Source organism: Marmota flaviventris, chromosome 2 (assembly GCF_047511675.1).
Source record: "Marmota flaviventris isolate mMarFla1 chromosome 2, mMarFla1.hap1, whole genome shotgun sequence".
In the NCBI taxonomy this organism is placed as follows: Eukaryota; Metazoa; Chordata; class Mammalia; order Rodentia; family Sciuridae; genus Marmota; species Marmota flaviventris.
Window position 1 is genome coordinate 102499420 of NC_092499.1, and position 21060 is coordinate 102520479.

Genomic DNA, 21060 nt, shown 5'->3' on the forward strand with positions numbered 1-21060 from the left:
ATCCCTGGCTCTGAATTTCCATCACATTTTCTTTGCTCAAAGCAATTCAAATGGCCAGGCCAAACCATTTGATAGGGAAATAATGGAACTGAACATAGGAAGAATAATAAATTATAGCAGGTGTTTTTTTTTTTTTTTTCAGTCTGCAGTAACTTATCTTGCTTAGTCTGAATTTTCCTCAGTCCTCTAGGATTCTATAAACATACCTTCTATGATTGGTTGTGATCTGTAGTGACATGTGTAAAACTGTATCTCAAGTTTACCTGTAAAAAGAAAACTCTGGCTTAAAATTGCTGAAATTCTTAGCTTATGCCTCTCCTCTCAAACTAGATACTGATGTTTCTAGTACGTGCTGCCAATTCTGAGTTGGGTATCAATTAGTTTTTAACACAGTGGCCAAGGTAGACTTGCTTCTCTTGGATTAGGCCACTTTGTTTTTTATATTCTGATCTTGTTATTGAAATTGCACATGCACACTGTTTGAATTGTCATTCCTAAGTAGTTTGTTTAAAAAAAAAAAAATGATCTTCCTCTGCACTCCCTCCTAAAACTCCCCACAAGCAATCACTTAAACATTCTTTTAACAGGTTATTTTGGTATTTACCTCCTTATTTCTAAATAAAATGCTTACAGTGCTACCTAATGATCTTTGTTTTGGACATCATCTATTTACTTCTCATTATACAACATGAAAATACAACTTGTTTCCTTAGGAAAGTAGCAACCAAAATTCATCCTAATACCACTGTCCTTACCCAGTACTTTCATTGTGGTTAAAAGTTCAAAGTCTCACCATTTACCCATACCTGTCCTCTTAAATCCCACTCCAAAATTAAACTACTCTTTCTCTCATGTAATCACTGAAACTAAACTGACCTAACAGCTTTCTCAGGGTATTTGAAAGTAGAAAGATTAACTCATATATTTTCTAATTGGTAGAAAGTAGTAGAGAACATAGTAGAGATTTTTTTCTTAACATTAGGTTTTCTGATAATTCTTGCCCAAACCAGGATGCATCCTTGCCACTCCTCAGTAAATGTGATGGTAATTAGTAATGTATTGGCTTTCCCATCATTGTCCACTGCCATGAACCATAACTTGGTGAGAAGAAATTCATTAATCCTTGCTGGAGAATAATTGCCATGCTAAATATCCGAAACTAAAGAATGTATGTCAAGCTAAATAATATCTGATTTGGAGGCATGGCTGAATAAAAGGGCCAACTTACACAGGGCCTTCTTATATACTCTTATTTCTGCATGTTCTACATCCATGGATTCAAAAACTAGCCAAGGATTAAAAATATTCAGGAAAATGTACTGGCAGACTTTTCATTCTTATTATTCTATAAATCACCATCATCACTATTTCCATAAATAATATGTCACTATTTACACAGTATTAGATATTTTAAGTCATCTAAAGATGATTTAAAATAATCAGGGGAATGTGCATAGGTAATATGCATATCATTTTATATAAGGGACTTCAGCATTTGAGGATTTTTGTTCTTTGGGGAGTGGTATATTCTAACCAGACCCCTGTGGATACTGAAAGAATGTATACTCAAGTTTTTAGATTTGTCCTTGAAAGTAATCAACTGGGATTTAATGGATTTACAGCACTTTTTTTTTTTAACAGAAGTCTGATGAGAATTTGATAAAAACTATGTTACTGTAAAATAAAATGCTCATGGTACAAATATAAATATACTAGTGGTTGGTCCGTAACCACCTAGCCTGTTCTCCAATGGTAAACTATTATCACTTATGCAATTCACCCAGAGATATTCTACATACCTACTTTAAGAATTTGAAAGCGATGTTTGGCATCTAGTTAGCAACAAGTTAGCCAATGTGTGAAGTGAAAGGCTCCATATTTTGAGAGCTAATCACCAGAGTTCATATAAAGTCCCACATCTTCAGTGACTGGCAAAATCTCCAATTTTAAGTCAGGTAAAGCATCATTGATGTGGTGGTGATTACTACTTTCTGAAGCTAGGTCATTTGAAAGTGGATCATTTCAGTGAAAACTATTTTGCTGTATTATTTCAATTTCAGTTAAAAATGCCTACTGAGTGACAAAATCTAGTATCTTATAATATGTATTGAAGAAACTGTTACTTCCCTGTAAAAAACAAACGTGCATCTTAGCCTTTTCATGGCTCACTCATTAATATAATTGTGTCTAACTCTCCCTTTAATAACTTCAAATTCTGAAGTTCCCTTGGTAAACTTTGATTGTCAGATGATTTGAAAACCCTTAGAGACTTAAAATCTGCATGTTAGACTCAATAGCCATAAGCTAAAATACCACACCACAGTATCTTTTACTAGAAAGATTCAGACCTAGATGACAATACAATGATAGTGAATGGTCACAAAAATTATGACTTACTGCTTATTTTTTGTGTCTACAACAGCATTGCAGTTTATGCCGTTTCCATGAAATTACAAATGTATCTGCAGTTAACATAAGAAACCAAAAGATTGCCAGTTTTACAATTCAATGTACCTATCTTCATATAGGATACTCACTAGCCCACCTGAAAGCATGGAAAAAACCAGCTCTAAGTTTCCTGTTTTTATCAAATATGTTCCTCGCACTCTATACTGGTTTAGTTCATCAACGAGGTACTCTTGATGTCATGAGTCATATTCAAAAAGTCTGTCACAACAGTCCCAATAAATCTTCAGCCTCAGTATTTATAATGATGCCTTGCCACTCTACTCCTTATTACAGGTAATAAAAGTTGTTATATATGTTATTATTGAGAAAATAAAACTACTTTAAAATTCTCAGATTTCAATTGATCATTGATCAAATGATAAGAAAATTTAAACTTCCACTCATTTATTTACTGTACTTTAAAAATCATTTATTCTATCAATGAAAATCATATTTTTAAATACTTTTTAAAAAGTTTATACTTAAATTTTATTTACACAACGTTGAATTAATCTCAGAACACTAAATTCTAGTTCAGATTTGCATTTGTACTTTTGTCTCAGTCTTAAACCAGTCTTTTAATCTTCTGGAGCATCAGTTGTCTCATCCATAAAAATCAGGGAGTACAATTAAGTGATAGTCTGTCTAATGCTTGAATTAAGTATTCCTAGGAAATATAAAATACTAATGTTGCCTTACCGTACAAGGCATTCAAAAAGATATCCATTTGGTCCTATGATTGTATTCCAAGAAGCTATCCTAGTTACCAACAGTCAATAATGGTACAGGAGCAAAGCAACTAGCTTCCCCAAATAAAATTCTACAACTGTTTAACTTAACCGGGCTTCAAACAATCTGGAGTTGATAGTCAATGTGCACATTAAATTAATATCACCATGGATATAATTTTAAGAGAATTTAACATTTTGGAATACTCAAGTGCCAATCATAAACACATAATTTACTAAGTTGGAATTGCCTTGCAAAAGCCACAGGCTAAATGGAAGACCTCAAGTATTCCTTCAACTTGAGGATTCTTTTCTATATAGTCCTCTCAAAATAAATTTTATATTATATACATTATACATATGCTTATCTACTTACCTATCTATGTACCTATATAGAGATATATAGATATATGCATGCTTAGTGGGGAACATTTGCTGTCCTTCCATGTTCATGTTGGTGGTACAGGAATTCTAGTGGTAACAAGATATTCTCCATATATAATAGGGGTTGAGTCTTTCACTTTTGTATAGTTAATATTATACTTTTCTGTGTGTGGTACTGGGATTGAACCTGGGGTATTTTGCCACTGAGCCACGTCCCTAGCTGTTTGAGATAGGGTCTCACTAAGTTGCCCAGGCTGGCCTGGAATTGTAATCCTACTGCCTCAGCTTTCCTGAGCTGCTGGGATTACGGGTGTAAGCCACCACCCCCAGTTTCTCATCTTGTACTTTTTCTTTTTTTTTTTAATTTTTTATTGTTGGTTATTCAAAACATTACATAGTTCTTGATATATCATATTTCACCCTTTGATTCAAGTGAACTTTTTCAAAGCACATCTGAAAAAAAACTAAAAACAGAAGGCCCAGTGCCCATTCCAGATTAAAATTCTCAGGAATTTCTGCTTTTCATCTCCAAAACCATGAGTTATGAAGTAGCAAGTCTTTAATTCAGTTGATATGCATCTCACAGATAAATCTCCATAATTTTACTTCATTTCTAACTGGGTCTTTTTCTCTTTTTTTCCCCCCGCTGCCTGCGATTGAACTCAGGACTTGCACCTGCTAGGCAAGCACTCTATCAGAGCTACATCCTAGCCCTCTAATTGAACATTTTAAATCTTTTTATCAAGTTCGGTTTTTTCCTCAGACAATTAAAAACATGGAATTTTGCATGGCCTTAAAGATAAATCCATCTTTTTATACTCTATACCACAATAAAACCATTACTTAGATTGTTAATCAATGAACATTTGTTGCTCCCTATTAGTAATCTTACATAAGTATGTAAAACTTGTCATTTAAAGATGTAATCCATCCTCTTTCAGACCAGAAAGGCAAGAAAGCAAAAATTCCTTTTCATTATTAACCACTTTCCTACCTTGCCCAATAAGCCTATAGAGAATTACTGTATAATGAGGTAACTTACCTGATCCCAAAGAATATTTGGATTTTTGGAACAGTACTCTGCTGCTAAATTATTTACTTTGTTCCTTGAAATGGGAGTTTCATGTTTAAGTTTGGACTTGTTGTTTATGCCGTGGAGAATCATGTTCTCCATGTTTGGTAATATGTATTAAGGACTTCCTTCTTCACATTAATTGGAATTGCTGACTGTTACATGCTATATCTTAAGAGTAACAGAAAACATTCACCATGTTTTTTAACCTCTTGTAAATATTATGATAACATTTTTCTCATAGCCATGTGCACTGTCCACTTCCAATGAGATTTCTCCAGTGTCCCCCAGACTTGACTGGGAAAAGTCAGTATCTTGATGAAGCAGATACATTCTACCTAAATCCCTTAATCTGGTTACATAAAGAGCTTCCTGATGATGCATCACTGCCTACTTACTTGATCATTTTCAATGTTTTGGAGGAGGTAAGTAAACATGAAAAAGAAAAAAAAACTCAGTGTTTTTATTCAACCCCAGGTTTAGCAAACACACAGGTAAAAAAATAACATAAGCTATTTTATAGTCTTTTTCAACCCCCATATTCCATAATTTGTCTTTTTCCCAGTCAAAATCAGCCCCAGTTCTAAAACTGTCGAGATATGTTTGTTATTATAAGTTAATTCTTTTATTAAAGGAATCTTGTTTTATTCTGAGTGAATAAAGGAAATGTGTTGTTATAGATACACAATTTTGTTCTTGATGGCTGAGTAAAAACTCTTGTGTCCTTTTCAGGAAAGTAGATGGAACTGGAGATAATCATACTAAGTGAAATAAGCCAGACTCAGAAAGTCAAGGGCTATTATGTTTGCTTTCCTTTATGTGGCTGCTAGAGAGAAAATGGAAAAAACACAAGGGTAGGGGAATCTCATGAAAATATAAGGGAGATCAGTAGAGGATGCGGGCCAGGGAAAGGGAGAAGAAGAGGGAAAGGAGAGGTACTGGGGAATGAAATAGACCAAATTGTGCTGTGTGCATCCATGAATACAACACAATGCATCCCACTACTTTATATAATTATAATGCACCAGTAAAAAATTTTTTAAAAAAGAAATATTGTTTTATGAAGAAAAATGTTGCAGAGGAGCGATTAGAATGGACAGTTCTAAAATTATTTGAAACAGTACAACAAAATGTAGCCTTTATTTACTTAAACATTTATTTACTTCTAGGAAATAAGTACTTTCCTAATTTCAAGAAATTATGAGAGAACTGCTGTTTTCTTCCACACTCACTTGCCGGAGGGTCGAACTGGAAGTCACATATATGTCTATGAAAGAAAACTTAAATGGGGAAATCAACAGAAGATGAAATTCTAAATTGTGTTTACAGCTTCTCCAGAGAAACTGACATTTCTGGGTAGAAATATTCAGGTGCTGCTAGACACTTTAGTCAACACCAAGTTTAACTCCTGGAATTTGCAAAAAGCCACTGTGGATTGCTTTACCAAATATCACTACTGAGAAATTGTATAAAATATCACAGAATAAGAAATCACATATTAATGCAATGCCAGATTTTAAATAAAGACCTTTAGTTTTCCTCATGGTGTAGTTTTATTATTTCTTCCATAATATTCAGATGTGCACGAAATTTCACAAGAGAACAAGTCAGCAAGCTCTTAAGAGGGCAGCAAATTCTTCACAAGTGAACAGGCTCTTGAACCCACAAAAAGACAAGAAGTGTAAGATTATAAAATGTTAAGAGATGAAATCCCATCACAATGTACTTTCTATTACTGCAAAACTCTAACACAATCAGTGTTAATCACACTTTGTCACATATGAGACGAGCTTGCTTTAAGCTCATACACTGCTAGGAAGTCTCATTTCATGCACAAAATCTGTTGCGTGCCTGGTTTCTTTAATGAAACTTTTTTCCAGTGCAAAAAAAGAGGAAAAAACGTTCAACAAAGCTAAACTACTGGAATATGCAGGTTAGTAAGCTGTTGATTGATGCTTCTGTGTAATAATATAAATACAAAGCGACCAAACTGAACTTTTAAAAATGAAAGACAGACACTGTCATCTTGATAATTTGATCTTAGTTTAAACACCAGATATTGTAGAAACCATCCATGTCTCTCTTAATTTTCTAATTTAACTTAATCATGAATCAGTATTTAGGATCAAAAGGTAATTGCCCCAATTCTATTTCAAGATTTGCCATGTGTCTTCCATTAGTGCGACCATATTTATGCCATTTACCTTCCCTTTTATAAGGCTGTGGTTGAAGGTGCTTCTGCTCTTGTTTTCGATGCCTGGAGTTTTCAATATTTACCATACGTTGCTTTCTATCAGGTCGACTGAAAGTAGTAAACACATTTTTCATCTATGTTAGAGTTCAATTTATTTAAATAAAAACCAATTTTAATGTTTTTCTCCATTAATCTATCTGAACATTCTGCAAAAAGATGTTAATACAGTATAATCCTATTATGTCCATACTATAAAGCAGGGGAGAGGGAGTTCAGTGAGTATTATACATTTTTTTACCCTTTAGAAAGCAAAAACAGACAAATGTAACTGTACTGACAAAAGGGAAAATACTGAGGAGATAATAAGAATAGAATGTGACAATAAAATAATGAGATGTGTTTCCATTATTTTCCTCCTCTCCAAAAAAAAAAAAAAAAAAAAATCAATCCTCCCCCATTGGCTTCATCCCTCACAGAAATATACACACATCTCTTACCAAAAGAGGCTCTTAACTTTCTTTTATAGCAAAAATTCACAACATCTGCATTTCTTCCCTCAGTTTCCATGAGCAGGTTTCTGTCACTACATTATGGCAAGTCCATAATGCTATCCTGGGCACTCAATTCCCAAACCAAGAAATATTTTCAGTCCTCAACTTTTAAAGCATTTGACGCAATTTAAATATTACTTTTACTTGGGTTTTCATGATTCTATTCTGTAGTCTCACCCTTCTCAGACTTCTCTACAACCGCACCGATGTTGGTGTTCCCCAAGGGTCTGATAAATACCTCCAGTAGAGACTGTCTTCACACACACACACACACAGACACACACAGAGTTTGGGCCAGAAAGGCAGAAACATTAATTGACTGCCAACTAATCCTCTCTAATTGATGTCAATAGATACCTTCACAACTTTTACAATGTGCCCAAAAGCACATTCCTGCATTCCATATCTGAGTGATATCACTATCCACAAGGTAGCCCATCCCAGAAATCTAGAAGTCATTGTTACTTTCTACTTATCTTGCACAAGAAATAACTATTTAACTATTTACCTACTGTGTAACTGTCTTTACTCTTTATATCTTAGTTCTAATACTCATCAGCTCCCAACTATTATACTGCATTCTAGCTTCACACCTTTCCAATGAATCCTCCAGGCTGCTGCCAGTAATCTAGAAGGTCATCTAATTAATCTATAATTCCACTCTACTTCAAAATTCTTCAGAAATTCTGCATATCCTGCAAGACAAATCCTTTAGCATAAAACAAGGCCATCATGATCTTTTTTTCATCCCCCCTGCACTACCTTGCTTCACATTTCCAAGGCTTTTCAAGTGAAAACTCAACAAGTTTATTTCCAAGGCCACCTCATCATGAAGCTTTTCCAGACATCTTCAGACACCTGAGGCCACCATATATGTGCCTCCATATCTTCATTTAATTTTCTGTATCTGCCTAGCTTGTGAGCTTGTTTACATTAAGAAATTTTCAATTTGTTTCCTCAAGACAGCCTCCCAACACTTTGCTCATTACAGCACTAGATATTGAATAACTAAAGACAACATAATCAGTCTCATTATTTTATAGACACATTACATTTATTCATAAAAACATATAGATATATGTATCTCAAAGGTAAAAAGTGAAGCTAACATTTCAGTATTAGAGTTTCATGTTACAGAATAAAAAGCAGATAAACAATGGATTTAAAAGTTATTATGAAGTATACACATTAGAATTTCTGGCTTGCTGAGTTTGCCTCTTTGATCATGCCACTACCCTTATAAATAATTCTGTAGTAAGTATTACATATAATAATTAAGTTGGAATATGAAATGGACAAATGACAACAGGTGGGGCACTATAATTGTTACATATGTGAGCTCTTCTGATTTCAGAGTAAAATTTGTGTTGTTCGCTCCTAGCTTCCTAAGGTGAATAAAGAAATTAAAGGAAAATAATTCCACTTAAGGTAATTATCTTTTCATATCAACTATACTAAAAAGAAACATAATTAGCCAAAATAGGATTTCTATATCCATAACTAATTTTTAAGATATAAATCAAACCATCTGTTTAAATCAGTGATTGTTATATTAAATTTTCAGTTTTTAATACTTATAAATTTAAAACTATCTTTCAATTTATTCTAAATTTTCAGGAATAATAAAGCATGTCTTTTAGAAATAGTAACCTAAGAAACTCATCAAATGATAAAAATGCTACCACAATATAAAATTGTTAGAAACTATTATAATAACATGGTTTTATGTAAACCGACCTGGGTCCATATGGAGGGGGAAAAGTGTGACCAAAGAAGTGTCTATATATATATCCATCCAGCTTCTCAAACACTCCTTCATTATCTACTTGATATTCCTTCATGTCTTTAAGATAATCCTTAACATCATTAACAAAGTCCGTGAAAAGCTTCTGATCATGGATAAAGACACCATTTAGGAAAAACTTGTTGATGAATTGATCTAGTTCTTTCCAATGATGAAAAGCATCCAATTCTTTTAATAAGTATCTTTCAATTAACTGTCTAAATTCATCAATCCTTACAGGATTCATCATTACCTTAAAAGGATTAACGGATTCTTGTTGAGCATATTCAAATATACCAGAACAAGCCTTTCTGAGATAACTTCCCCTACAGTCATCATGCTCAGCACTGCACTTCTGTAAATTTGTATTTTTTCTAAATTCTTCAAAGTGAGTTGGCTTCTCTTTCCTTCCTTCCCTTTGCAGAGTAGGGCCTCCACGATTCTGGTCTTGCATAGGTGCCTTATTCTGTGGATGTAAACAGTCACGAAAAACTGTTCTTGGTTTTTCCGCTGTTTCTTCTCTTGGAGCACTAAATCTTTTGTTGCCCTTTTCATCAAAGATATTCTTGGTGGTATCTTTGAAATGTCGGAAAGTGGATTTAACTGAATCTGAAAACTTTTTCAGATTTTCCTTCACAGCTTCTTTAGCCTGCTTAATTTTTTCTTTATGATGCCTCACAAACTCCTTGGTAGAATTCTTCATGGCATCGAATGTTTCCTTAACCGTTCCCAAAAATGTTTCTTTTGACTTATTCTTAGCCCTATGGTTTCCTCTGCTACCTTTCTTTTTTCCATCAGTTTCTTGTTTTCCATTCTGATCTTTTGCCTCAACATACAGTCTTTCCCACAAATCAGAACGCTGCTGTTCAAAGTTTAGTTTCTGCTCCAGCTCAGTGAGTCTTTCCTGTAAGACTGCTATTTCCTTTTTTTCAGTCAATATATTGGGAGAATCTAAGTTGTCTTGTGACTGACTCGTGCTTAACTGCTGAAGTTCCACCCTTAAAGTCATTGCTATCAGTCGTTCTCTCTCCAGTTCTCTCTTTAGCATCTTAGTTTCTGCCAACAGAGTCTCCCTTTGACTAAGGAAGCTGTGCACTTTCTGTTTTTCCTCTTCTAAATGCTGCTTAAGTTTCTGATTTTCTGTAACTAATTCAGTATTTCTTCCTTTGTCTTCCAATATTCTAATCTGTTCTCTTAACTTCATTAACTCTTCCTGTAATGCAGATATGGCTTTCTCTTCCTTCTCCAGAGATATTCTTAAATACTGATTTTCTGTAGCAAGATTCTTTTTCTGAGTATCAAAGGATATCTTCTCTGATTCAGTAAGAGTCCAACACCTTGCAAGGTTTTCTTTCAATGACTAAATTTTTTTGAAAGAGAACAAAAATGTCAAGTGTTTTAAAAGCTGCAATTAAATCTTTAAATACATCCTATTAACTTTAGTGTCTTTATTTCTACAAGTCCTGTGTCCTGTGTACTATTTCAACAGTATAAAACTAGAAATCACTAAATTTCATATAAAAGAAAATGCAGTGCAGAGAATTATATCAAATTAAGAAAAATAGTATGGTGGAAGAATTTATAAAGACAAGGAAAAGTTATCTAGAGCTCAGTTAATCCCTAAATATAAGACCAGCAGAGTAGAATAAAGGAATAAGGACATACGGGGGACTGAACTGGAGCAAATTATAGTTCATGCTTATATAATTATGTGAAAATTAACCCTGATTTTATAATTTTATATATAACTATAATGCACTAATAAAACAAATAATAAATGGCTATCCTTTCCCGTATGGGGAAAAAATATATATAAGCAGCCCGAGATATAGCTCAGTGGTAAGAGTGCTTTCCCAACATGTCTGAGGCCCTGTGTTTAATCCCCAGCACTGCAAAAGAAAGAAAAAATGAGGAGTGCCTCTGATTGAGGCTTCTCATAATAATATGAAGTTCTTACTAGCTTCAAGCACCATTTATATGTTAGAAGAAACAGAGTAGTCTATTTTTTGAATACAGGATGCTCTCCAAAAAAAAAAAAAAAATCCTAAAGAATATAGATCAGACTAAGGGTTTTTCCATTTCTTAAATTAAGAAAGTTATCTTTATAAAAAGTAACATGTCATCTAGAGCTGACTTAAGGCTTCCAAAAATTGAGTTTGTAATATATGATGGCACACTCCTACTCAGAAGGCTGAAGTAGGAATATCATAAATTGGAGGCCAGTGTCAGCAATTTAGTGAAACACTGTCTCAAAATTTTGAAAAAAAAAAAATTTTAAAGCTGGGTATGTTGCTCAGTGGTACAGTGTTTGCCTGGCATTCACAAGGTTCTTGGTTTAGAAACACTTCAGATATTCTTAGTCCTAGTTGAAACATTTTAATCCTATAAAAACATTTCTAGATAAGGGCAGAATTCTACAAGCACTGAAGGACAGACTAAATCTCTGAAATATAAGTCATTTCCCGAATTTCAAGTCACTATAAACCAGATTACAGTTAACTCTATAATCTGTACAAATTAACTCTGAAGATTAATATATAGATTAATGTAACTCTGAAATCAGCACCCTTTGACAGAGAAACTGCTCAATCAGGTTTATAGAATTCTACTGTAGCTAAGCCTGGTGGCACACACCTGTAATCTCTAGCTACTCTGGAGACTGAGGCCGGAGGATAACCAGTTCAATGACAGCCTGGGAAATATAACAAGACCCTGGCTCAAGATAAAAAAAAGTGGGGAAGGGTAGGAAGGTAGCTCAATGATAAAGCACCCCTGGATTCAATCCCAAGCACTGAAAAAAAAAAAAAAAATCTATGTGTAAATCTACAAAGTGATATCTAACTTTGGCTTAATTTACTATAGACATTATGGCTAATCCTATTTGAATGAGACAATAATCATAATCTAATTTAACAAGAAAAAGGATGGAAAAAAGCTCAATAGAATAATAGCATTTTACATTTGAAAAATAATTGAAATGGTTGCTTCACTGTTTAACTCAATCTTCAAAGGACAAATTAAGATTTTAAATTCAATCATAATTATTTCATCTGCTCTACCTGTCTGAGACAACAAATTTCAATAGCACTAGACTATGGAGTAGAAGAGCCCTATGTAATGTAATCTTTTATTGCACAAACACAGGAAGCCACAGGGGAACTGAAGAATTCAGCATTCCTCATATATAAACTTGATCTTGAAATTAAGTGATTGACAAGTAGAGATTCGGGGCAGGTCTTCCAAACAGCTTCAACACTGGAACCACACTTAATAGGAAACGAGATCTGAAAAAATTCTCTAAAGACATATGTCCTGTAAAAGCCAATGCCATCCTCCAGAACCAGAAACTAAAAAAATGGCACCTTGTTAAATACTTGGAAAAACTGCACCACTGAAAATTCACTTTAGCAGTACTCCCTGAAAGATACAATTTGAACATAAACCAGGATTCTGTCTTTCCAAGAAATGTAATCATAAACCTATAAAGTACACGTACATAAACTATAAGGGAGATATGGTGGAATGGATGGAAAAATCAACAGCTTAAATTTTCTATCCTGAGTTTACTATCATTCCTTTACCACCCTTCCTAGGGAAGAACAAAATATGAAACCAACTATTTTTCTTAACCTCAAAAACCACCTAAGGTGTCAGGTAAGGAGACAGAATTGACTGTATAGTCCTGTTGAAGTTAGGTGAATTTTAGGTAGGAAAATACACATGCCCTCCATTCTGTCAGATCTAACAACAACAAAAACAGTTAAAAATACTGGCCATTTCACCCAACAAAGAAGATCCTGGAGCAGCTATAAAGCCCCAGCTCTTGAGAATATTTTACTGAGCTCTGTGAGAACAATGTTAATAAAGTGGTGTGTACGCAAAAATGTGTGCATGAAAAAAACATATATCTAGAATGTCAATTTTAAATGATGCTATTTTAATACAACAGTTATGAAGAAAGGCCTCTGAAATTAGAGACTTGGAAACAAATAGCTCTCCTTACCATCTATAAAATGAACTTAATGCTTGCTTAAATCACAATATTGTTATAAAAAATAAGAGATACACAGTGCTTTCCTGATAGTGACTAAGATATAGTAAGTACTTAATAAACAATTACCAATATTACTAATTTTCACTGTACTTTTTATTTAAATAGTACAAATACTAACAATTATTTTTAATATTTTTTAGTGGTACACACCTTAGAATCTATAAAAGGTCCTTGTTTCTTTTGGCATTGAGAAAGATAATCCTTCATATCATTCAGTTCATCTTCGTGTATCTTTCTGACTAATTCTTGGTGTTTCTGAATCTGAATTGTGCCTAAAATGAAAAATTTTTATTAGAAGCATGAAACATTATGATCACCAGTATTTTAAAATATAGAAAACATTTCATCTAAATATAATCTGTCTCTAAATCTAGATAAAATCATTTTTCAAAGTGTTAGCATTTTGTTTCTTTAAAAATCCAGATTTTTTATAAACATGGAATAAATATGATATCATTCATCAAATGATGATGGAGGTTAGTTATAATACAAACCAGTCCAAATAGTCAATGTATTTAGTATAGATCCAGGAACATTTAAGCAGTTCACTAGCCTTTTGATTAAAATGAACACACCAGCCTACATTTACTCTAACAAGAAATAATTTATTAAACATTCTTACTATATTGAAGACATTCAGATTTGTCATTTTGTGGGTACCTTTAAGTATGTAAATTATTCAAAATCCCTTTACACAGAGAAATAAACAATTGGTAGTGTTTTTTCCACAGGTTAAAAGTAAACATGAAAACATAAAATTTCTATGTGTGTCTCTCTAATATGCTGCCTAAACGATACAACAAGCCCAAAAAGTACATCATAGAAAACAACTGTCTGGTACCTACCATTCTCAAAGCCAAATCTTTTAAGAACTCTGCAATGGTTAAATCTGTAGTGGAGTACCACTGTCCCTATCCCAGCAATGATAAAGGAAGACTCCTTTATTTTCACCCTAAAATCAAAATGTTATTTTGCCAAGACATGCTGTTCACATGCTCCTACAAACTTCATGCATGGACAAAACAAAACAAAACACTAAATCAAAAATAGGGCAAAACGCATCCAGCAGCATTAATATTACTGAGTGGACATACCATTATGAAGAGATGTCATACAATTTAAAAATAAAAGGATATAATGGTAGTTTACCGTGTTTTCCCCTCTTTACTGCTACAAAAATTATTTTAAAATGTCTTCATCTTGAAAAATATCAAAAACTTTTAACAACTTACAGATAACTGTTGGATAGTATAAACACTATATGAAATATGAATATGAAATTCTGCATTGATTCATTTATTTTTAAGTTTTGTTTATAGAATTCATTGTTTCAAAATGACTCAAAAGAAATTCAGGGTTTTTTAAATGTTGAAATACTCTTATTTATAATACCCAGAGTAACCAGAAAACTTCTATTTTAAAGAGCTAACCAGACGAATTCCTTTGTCCACTGGAAAATAACCAAAAACCATAGTGAGAGTTGAATGTGAGATATTATTAACATAGCATATGCTTAATGACTGTCTTAATGTGGTCCTTTAATCTCACTAATCACTGGGGCTTTTCTCCTTGCATTTTCAGCTGCCTACCCATAAAGTATTACCTCTTCAAGATACTATCTTTGGCATAGTCATGCCTACAAACACTACTTTTCTCAACACATTAACCCACTGTCAGTTTTTCTGTCATTCATGTTAAGACATCTCAGATACAGATACAGTTGCAATCTCTGACCTGAGCTTCTAGCCAATAATATCCAGGTGCCTATTAGGCACAATTCTGAGGGCCTCTTTATAGTAGAAAAAAAGTTAAACTTTGACACCTACTTCAACCATTCTAGAATTAATCTGAGTAAACACAATCCAAACTATGCTTACCACCTATTTATCATCTAGCAAACCCTTTCTCATTAACTCCCAATTCCAAAAACAAAGCAGCTAGCACATTTCTTAGAATTTAATAAACTTACTATCCAGATTCAAAGTCCTATCTTCTATTACTCTTTCAGTGTCCTTACTTTATTAATCCCTCTATCCCCACTGTCACTATAGTTTTCAAGGCCCTTATCATCAAATATTTGGATTACAAAACTCCTAGAAGTTCTACTTTGTCCCATACCATTTATCTTCCTGTACTTTTTCTTCTTCTAACAATATCACTGTCAAATCACTCAATAAATCAAATCAAACTCTCCTACCCAGATTCCAAGATGTGATACAATCTAGTATCACCCCACCTCTCCCATTATTTCTAAACAACTATTCCATAGTTCAGGCAATCCTCCATTGTTATGAAACCAAAAAGTTTACTTTTTCTGCAAGTTATGAGGTTCTCCATTACTAGAATGTCTCACCTTCCCTTCTGCCCATCATAAGCTTGCTAAGACTAACCCAATTTAAATCCTACCACCTCTAGGATGACTAAGTAGGTATAGCCTTTGAGCAGTAATTCATTTCTGTTATAACTTAGCATCCAGTTGTCTGCTGAAGAACTGAACAGCCTATCAATACTTAAAGCAACTCCATGAGAAAACCAAATCAAATGAACTCCACTGATAATTTAGTGTATAGTCTGCAAGTAAAGATAATAGGGAAGGTAAGTGTATCATAAAGATATAATCATCTTTTATTAATTTTAGAAGTACTTTCAGAATTTGAGTCATGGCCAAATACTTGGAGTACAGTGTTTTACTATCCTGAGCTTTCTCTTTCTTCTAGTATAGATGAGACCCTCCACTTTATATGAAGCCAAAGCTGGTGAGTGTGTTTAATGAGACTCACTTAGTACTTAATTTCTGTTAAATGATTACAAAGTAAATAACTGATTATGGAATGCAAATGACTTCACAGTGGATGGGAAATTCAAAGTGACTCTAAAATCAACTCCAAAAGAGTGCTGAGATCATGCCAGAACTTAGAAAATAATACTTGTCCTTTAAGTAGTGACTTTAAAAGTTCATTCAGGTTAGATCTTATATTTTTATTAAATCAATTTTCATTACTATATAGACCTAGATTGAAGTTTTTCATATTTTGGAAAGACTAATATGAAAATACAGAAAAATGTTTTATCAAATGCAATTATTCAAGTAAATTTTACCAGTAACAAAATTTTAAATAACAAGGAAGTAATTTCTCACATTTTAGTCATTGATGGATTTTTATTTGATTTATTTATTTATATGTGGTGCTGAGAATCGAACCCAGTGCCTCACATGTGCTAGGCAAGCGCTCTACCACTGAGCCCCAGCCCCAAAGATACCATTGAATGAACAAAGAGGACTCTTTCTTTTTTTTTTAGTTGAATTTCTCACTTTTGAAAGGACTCATCTCTAAACTGAAATTTCTACAAAATATTTAAAGGTCATGCAATTGTCCAAATTAACATTTAGAAGTCACTATCCAATTTTTGCTTTTAGTAAGAAAAAAAGATTAAGACCTTCTCCTTTGTTACCTTCATGTTTACCTGTAGGGAGAAAAAAATCATAACTCAAAAACATATTGATATATTTACTCTAGTTAGCCAATAAAGTATATATTTCAAATCAAATCTCATTACAACAAACTTCAAAAGAGCATACAAGTTATAGAACCTCAGTATTAAATTCAAGCAGGCATCCATCAGGAAGCTAAGTACCTATTTTTATTAACACAGAATCAAATACAAGAAACAACAAATTTTACTGACTGACTTTATACAAGTATTGATTGTTTTCATTATATTATGTTGACATTAAGTTTATTCTAACGTTATAAATATCTTTTCCACAAATCAATAAACTGTACTTGCAATTCTTCAATTTTTTGCATTAAAAACATATTACTAGAAGGAACTAGCAAAACAAAGTATGGATTACATAGGCAAAAAAAATCTAAAAGAAGTTAATATAATGCAAACTAAAATTTGTGAAACTAATGAGATCTAAGACACTTCTTTAAAGTATACTCCTCCCAAAATCCAGTAGAGCAAAGGGTAGGAACACTCAGTTCTTAAATACTCCTGTCTCTGTACTAAAGAAATATATCTTAAATAAGAAAACAGTGAGACTCCTAAATGGAAAAGAAAAAATAACCAACATCACATGCAACCACTTCTTCATCTGACCCAAGAAACACGTAAAGGCTTTGAATTAATAAGATAATCAACAGCCAGGCATGGTGGCACACGCCTTTAATCCAAGGAACTCAGGAGGCTGAAGGAGGATTTCAAGTTCAAAGCGTGTCTCAGAAACTTGGCGAGGCCATATAAGCAACCTGGTTGTAACAAAAACCAAAATATAAGGCTAACCTACAAGATAAAAATTTTTCAACTAATGTGAATCACAAAACAAAAATTAATGTCACAAAATGACAATTGCATTAAACCTCAAAATAGAAATGATGAGCAATAATTATTGGGAGACTTCAAATGTAACTACTTCAACTATGATTTAAATAATCTGTAATAGCAAATTAAAATGACTTGCCTCATGGTGAGCATTTCAATTTTTTTTTATTTTATTTTATTTTTTTTGGTGGTGGTGCTAGGGATATCAAACCCAGGGCCTCATGCCTGCTAGGCAAGCACTCTACCACTGAGCCACATTCCCAGCCCCAGCATTTCAAATTTTTAATCTTCTAATCTTTTTACTTAAAAAAAGTCATACATGTTAACAATTGCTTTTTTTTTTTTTTTACTTGAAATGCAGTCTGACTTTGTTGTCCAATCTGGCCTCAAATAAACCTACTGTGTCAGCCTCTCAAGCACATACTACCACACCTGGTTCTTACATTTCTTAATAACTACTGGCTCATTTAAGTGAAAATAGTTTAATGAGATAAGCAGCACATCTCCACTTTCCAAATGAAAAAACTGAAATACAAACAGGCTGCAAGGTCATCAGCTTAATAATGACAATGAAAACAGATCTAGGATTCCTCAATCGTCTTCTATTTATAATGGCATCAGTTAACGTATAACACATTTTCAAATACTTACCATAGAAATGTCCAAATCCCATGCTGACTGCAATCACCAAAGCAAGTACAACACACTTATTGAGACCACTACTGAACTGGCGTTTACTCAACTCCTTAGAAGGTTCATTTTCCTGTTCAGCAGGCAATCGTTCCTCAGATTCTGAAGTGGAAATAGTCTTCTTCCTAGCTCGGCGTCGTCTAAAGGCAGGACTAGGTTGATTACTGGTTTCATCACTACTTGATTCACCATCACTAGGCTGAGATGAAAATACTATTTTAAAAAGAAAAATGTTGGTATTTACGTATTAAAACTTTTAGAAAAGCTTTCCCAATAAATATGACTTAGAATAATCAATGCTATCCCTATATGCCTTTTTACATGAAATAGCAAACCAAACAACACAAAAACAATTTTTCAATCTATCAACATAAAGTGAAAGCATAAAAATCCTAGAATGTGATACACAGAAATTTGTTAAAACATATTACTCCATACCTTGAAATACTGGTTAAAAAAACCCCAAAAAAACAAAAAAACTCCCCCTGGCAGTTCGTACTTTTATTCTCATAGCCTATTAAATTTCATTGCTATGGGATGCATAAAAAAACAAGTACTAATTCTGAAAGAAAAAAAAAATCATCTCTCTTCATTGATTTTTTTAAATATATATATATTTTTAGTTGTAGGTACACACAATACCTTTTTTTTTTTTAATGTGGTGCTGAGGATCAAACCTAGTGCCTCATATGTGCTAGGCAAGCTCTCTACCACTGAGCCTCAACCCCAGTCCTCTTCATTCATTTCTTAAATTCAACAGTTTAAGGAACCCAGGAACATATACAAGCAGTCCTGTGATTCACAAAGTATAACTACCACCAAAAATTTCCTGGGTCTATCTGGCACCTACTTTCAATTCCATCTACTATCCTAAATCAAGTTCAAAGCACTACAGTTTAACACAGGTTTCCAGAAGTCAGATGAGCCCTTCCCTTCCACTGCCACTCTTACTAGAAGGTTATTAATTTCACCCTCTAGTAAATATGTCAGCATGAGGAAGTGACACAACAGCTATCTCAGATATTAAGGACTTCTTTATGAAAGGATAGCATAGAACAAGGAATCAGGAAAAGAAAAACTATACAAAAAATTTTTAAGACCAAGAAAACATTTCCTGGAAACAGCAGCTTCAATTTTTTTTTCCAAATGCTTAATATAACACTTTTACATATTTCAAAACAAACTATCTGTTAACACAGAAGATAGATACATCATTCAGTAATGATTTCTACAGGCTGGTTGGAAGTAAAGGAAAGCACTAAAAGTAAGGATAAAATTGAACTTGAGTTTAATACAAAAAGCTTCAAAACAACAGTCATGCTTTAAAAAATAAAATAAAACAGTTCTTTAGAAGACAGGATATCCATGCCACAGGAAAGCTGATTTGGTTAGGCAATGCTTTTTTTAAAAAATAGATCATAGGGGATTCAGTTCACTTTCACATAACAACAAACACAAAGACCAAAGTCACTACTGAATGAACAAATACTCCTAATATTTAGTGATACAGATGCCACTGAGAAATCTTTTGGTCATGCCCCTTATGCCCATCATGTTTATCTGTTTATTCTTGATCACTAGTTTTTCCAAGATGCCATCACCTCAAGCGTGAGGTTACATTTCTTGGACAAAGTGAAAAAAGGGAAGATTTAAACAAAGCATTACATAATACAAAGGCATTCATGTTCATGGTTAGAATATTTAAATCAGACTTTTGACTCAGAATGATAATAAGTAAATGTAAAAACAAACTGTCAAAATTCCCTGAATAAATTTTGAATACTACCATTAACACATACTGCCTTCATTATGTATTCTAACAAACCAACTTAACCCACATTCAGGTCTTTATCTAATGCTTCCATCTTTTCCACCTATATACATAACAGCTGAAATATTTTGATTTCTAAGCTTTTAAAGCATAATTTGGCCCATCGTCCAGGATGCAAGCAATGCAAAAGGCATGCAATAAGCTCAGTCAGCTTTTTTTATAAAATCAATTTTGAACACCTGTTTAGGGTATCACAGATTATAACAGGTATCTTTGAAGCACATAGTAAGTAGTAAATGTGACTAGACACACTCAGCTCTATAGAAGCTGATCAGATTTAGTCACACCACCTTGGAAAGTGAGTTGGCTAGGAACATGGTGTTTCAGCTGATCATCCCATCCCATTATGCATTCAGGAATCTTCCACAGCTTCTCCCACCATCTTTCTTTTGTGAATAAATAGGGAAAAAAGATGTATAAAGCTTTATTATAAAGAATAAAGAAAATAAATAATTGAAAATATTTATCAAAACATTGTGCTAACTTAAAATCTAATATCATGCCTTTTCAAAAACATATATACAATACATACATCTCTACAGCTACCAACTTGGCCTTTGCGGCCAGGAAAGAGTGTTAATATGAAAGAAGTTGGTATTATTCTTAAAAAGTACATTACTATTAAAATCTAATGTTTCTTCTAAATGTTTTTAGAAGAAAAACATGAAGTCAAAGTAAGGATGAAGAAAAAAGGGAAAGGAAAAAGCAAAATAACTAAGCAATCAAAGGGTAGCATAAAATTAACAAATCAGGAAAAAAAAATGAGAATAAGGAAAAGAAAACTCCTGACAACTAATCATATACTGTCTATAATGAGTCCATAAAGACATCTCAGTCAAGAATGGACCACATTTCATTTTTTTTAAACTTTTTTTATTGAAACAATTTCTTTTAGAGAGGGATAAGATTGGGTAAAAATATAGTTAATATTCCTGTTAACTAAATCTGCAAAATTCCCAAGAAGTCTGAGTTCAGAAAAGAGAAAAATATTAAAATTAA

General features: G+C 33.2%; 2 protein-coding genes across 8 annotated transcripts in view; one reads left to right on the top strand and one right to left on the bottom strand.

Moving 5' to 3' along the window:
• The window catches only part of Pigb (phosphatidylinositol glycan anchor biosynthesis class B), a 28122-nt gene extending 21947 nt beyond the window's left edge, over positions 1–6175 (top strand). Inside the window, exons 10-12 of one of the 2 annotated variants that reach the window (XM_071608284.1) lie at positions 2529–2742; positions 4877–5057; positions 5802–6175. In XM_071608284.1, coding sequence (XP_071464385.1) covers positions 2529–2742; positions 4877–5057; positions 5802–5948 — 542 coding nt within the window. In that variant the 3' untranslated portion in view covers positions 5949–6175. The remainder of the gene's footprint in view (positions 1–2528; positions 2743–4876; positions 5058–5801) is intronic. The other variant, XM_071608285.1, reaches the window with a different exon arrangement.
• The window catches only part of Ccpg1 (cell cycle progression 1), a 38876-nt gene continuing 23958 nt past the window's right edge, over positions 6143–21060 (bottom strand). For 3 of the 6 annotated variants that reach the window (XM_071608279.1, XM_071608280.1, XM_071608281.1), the window contains 5 exons: positions 20352–20447; positions 18192–18443; positions 13365–13486; positions 9115–10520; positions 6474–6934 (listed from right to left, as the gene is read on the bottom strand). In XM_071608279.1, the coding sequence (XP_071464380.1) occupies positions 6745–6934; positions 9115–10520; positions 13365–13486; positions 18192–18443; positions 20352–20447 (2066 nt within the window). In that variant the 3' untranslated portion in view covers positions 6474–6744. Of the gene's footprint in view, positions 6288–6473; positions 6935–9114; positions 10521–13364; positions 13487–18191; positions 18444–20351; positions 20448–21060 lie in introns of those variants that run through there. The other 3 variants (XM_071608283.1, XM_027924821.3, XM_071608282.1) reach the window with 2 other exon arrangements.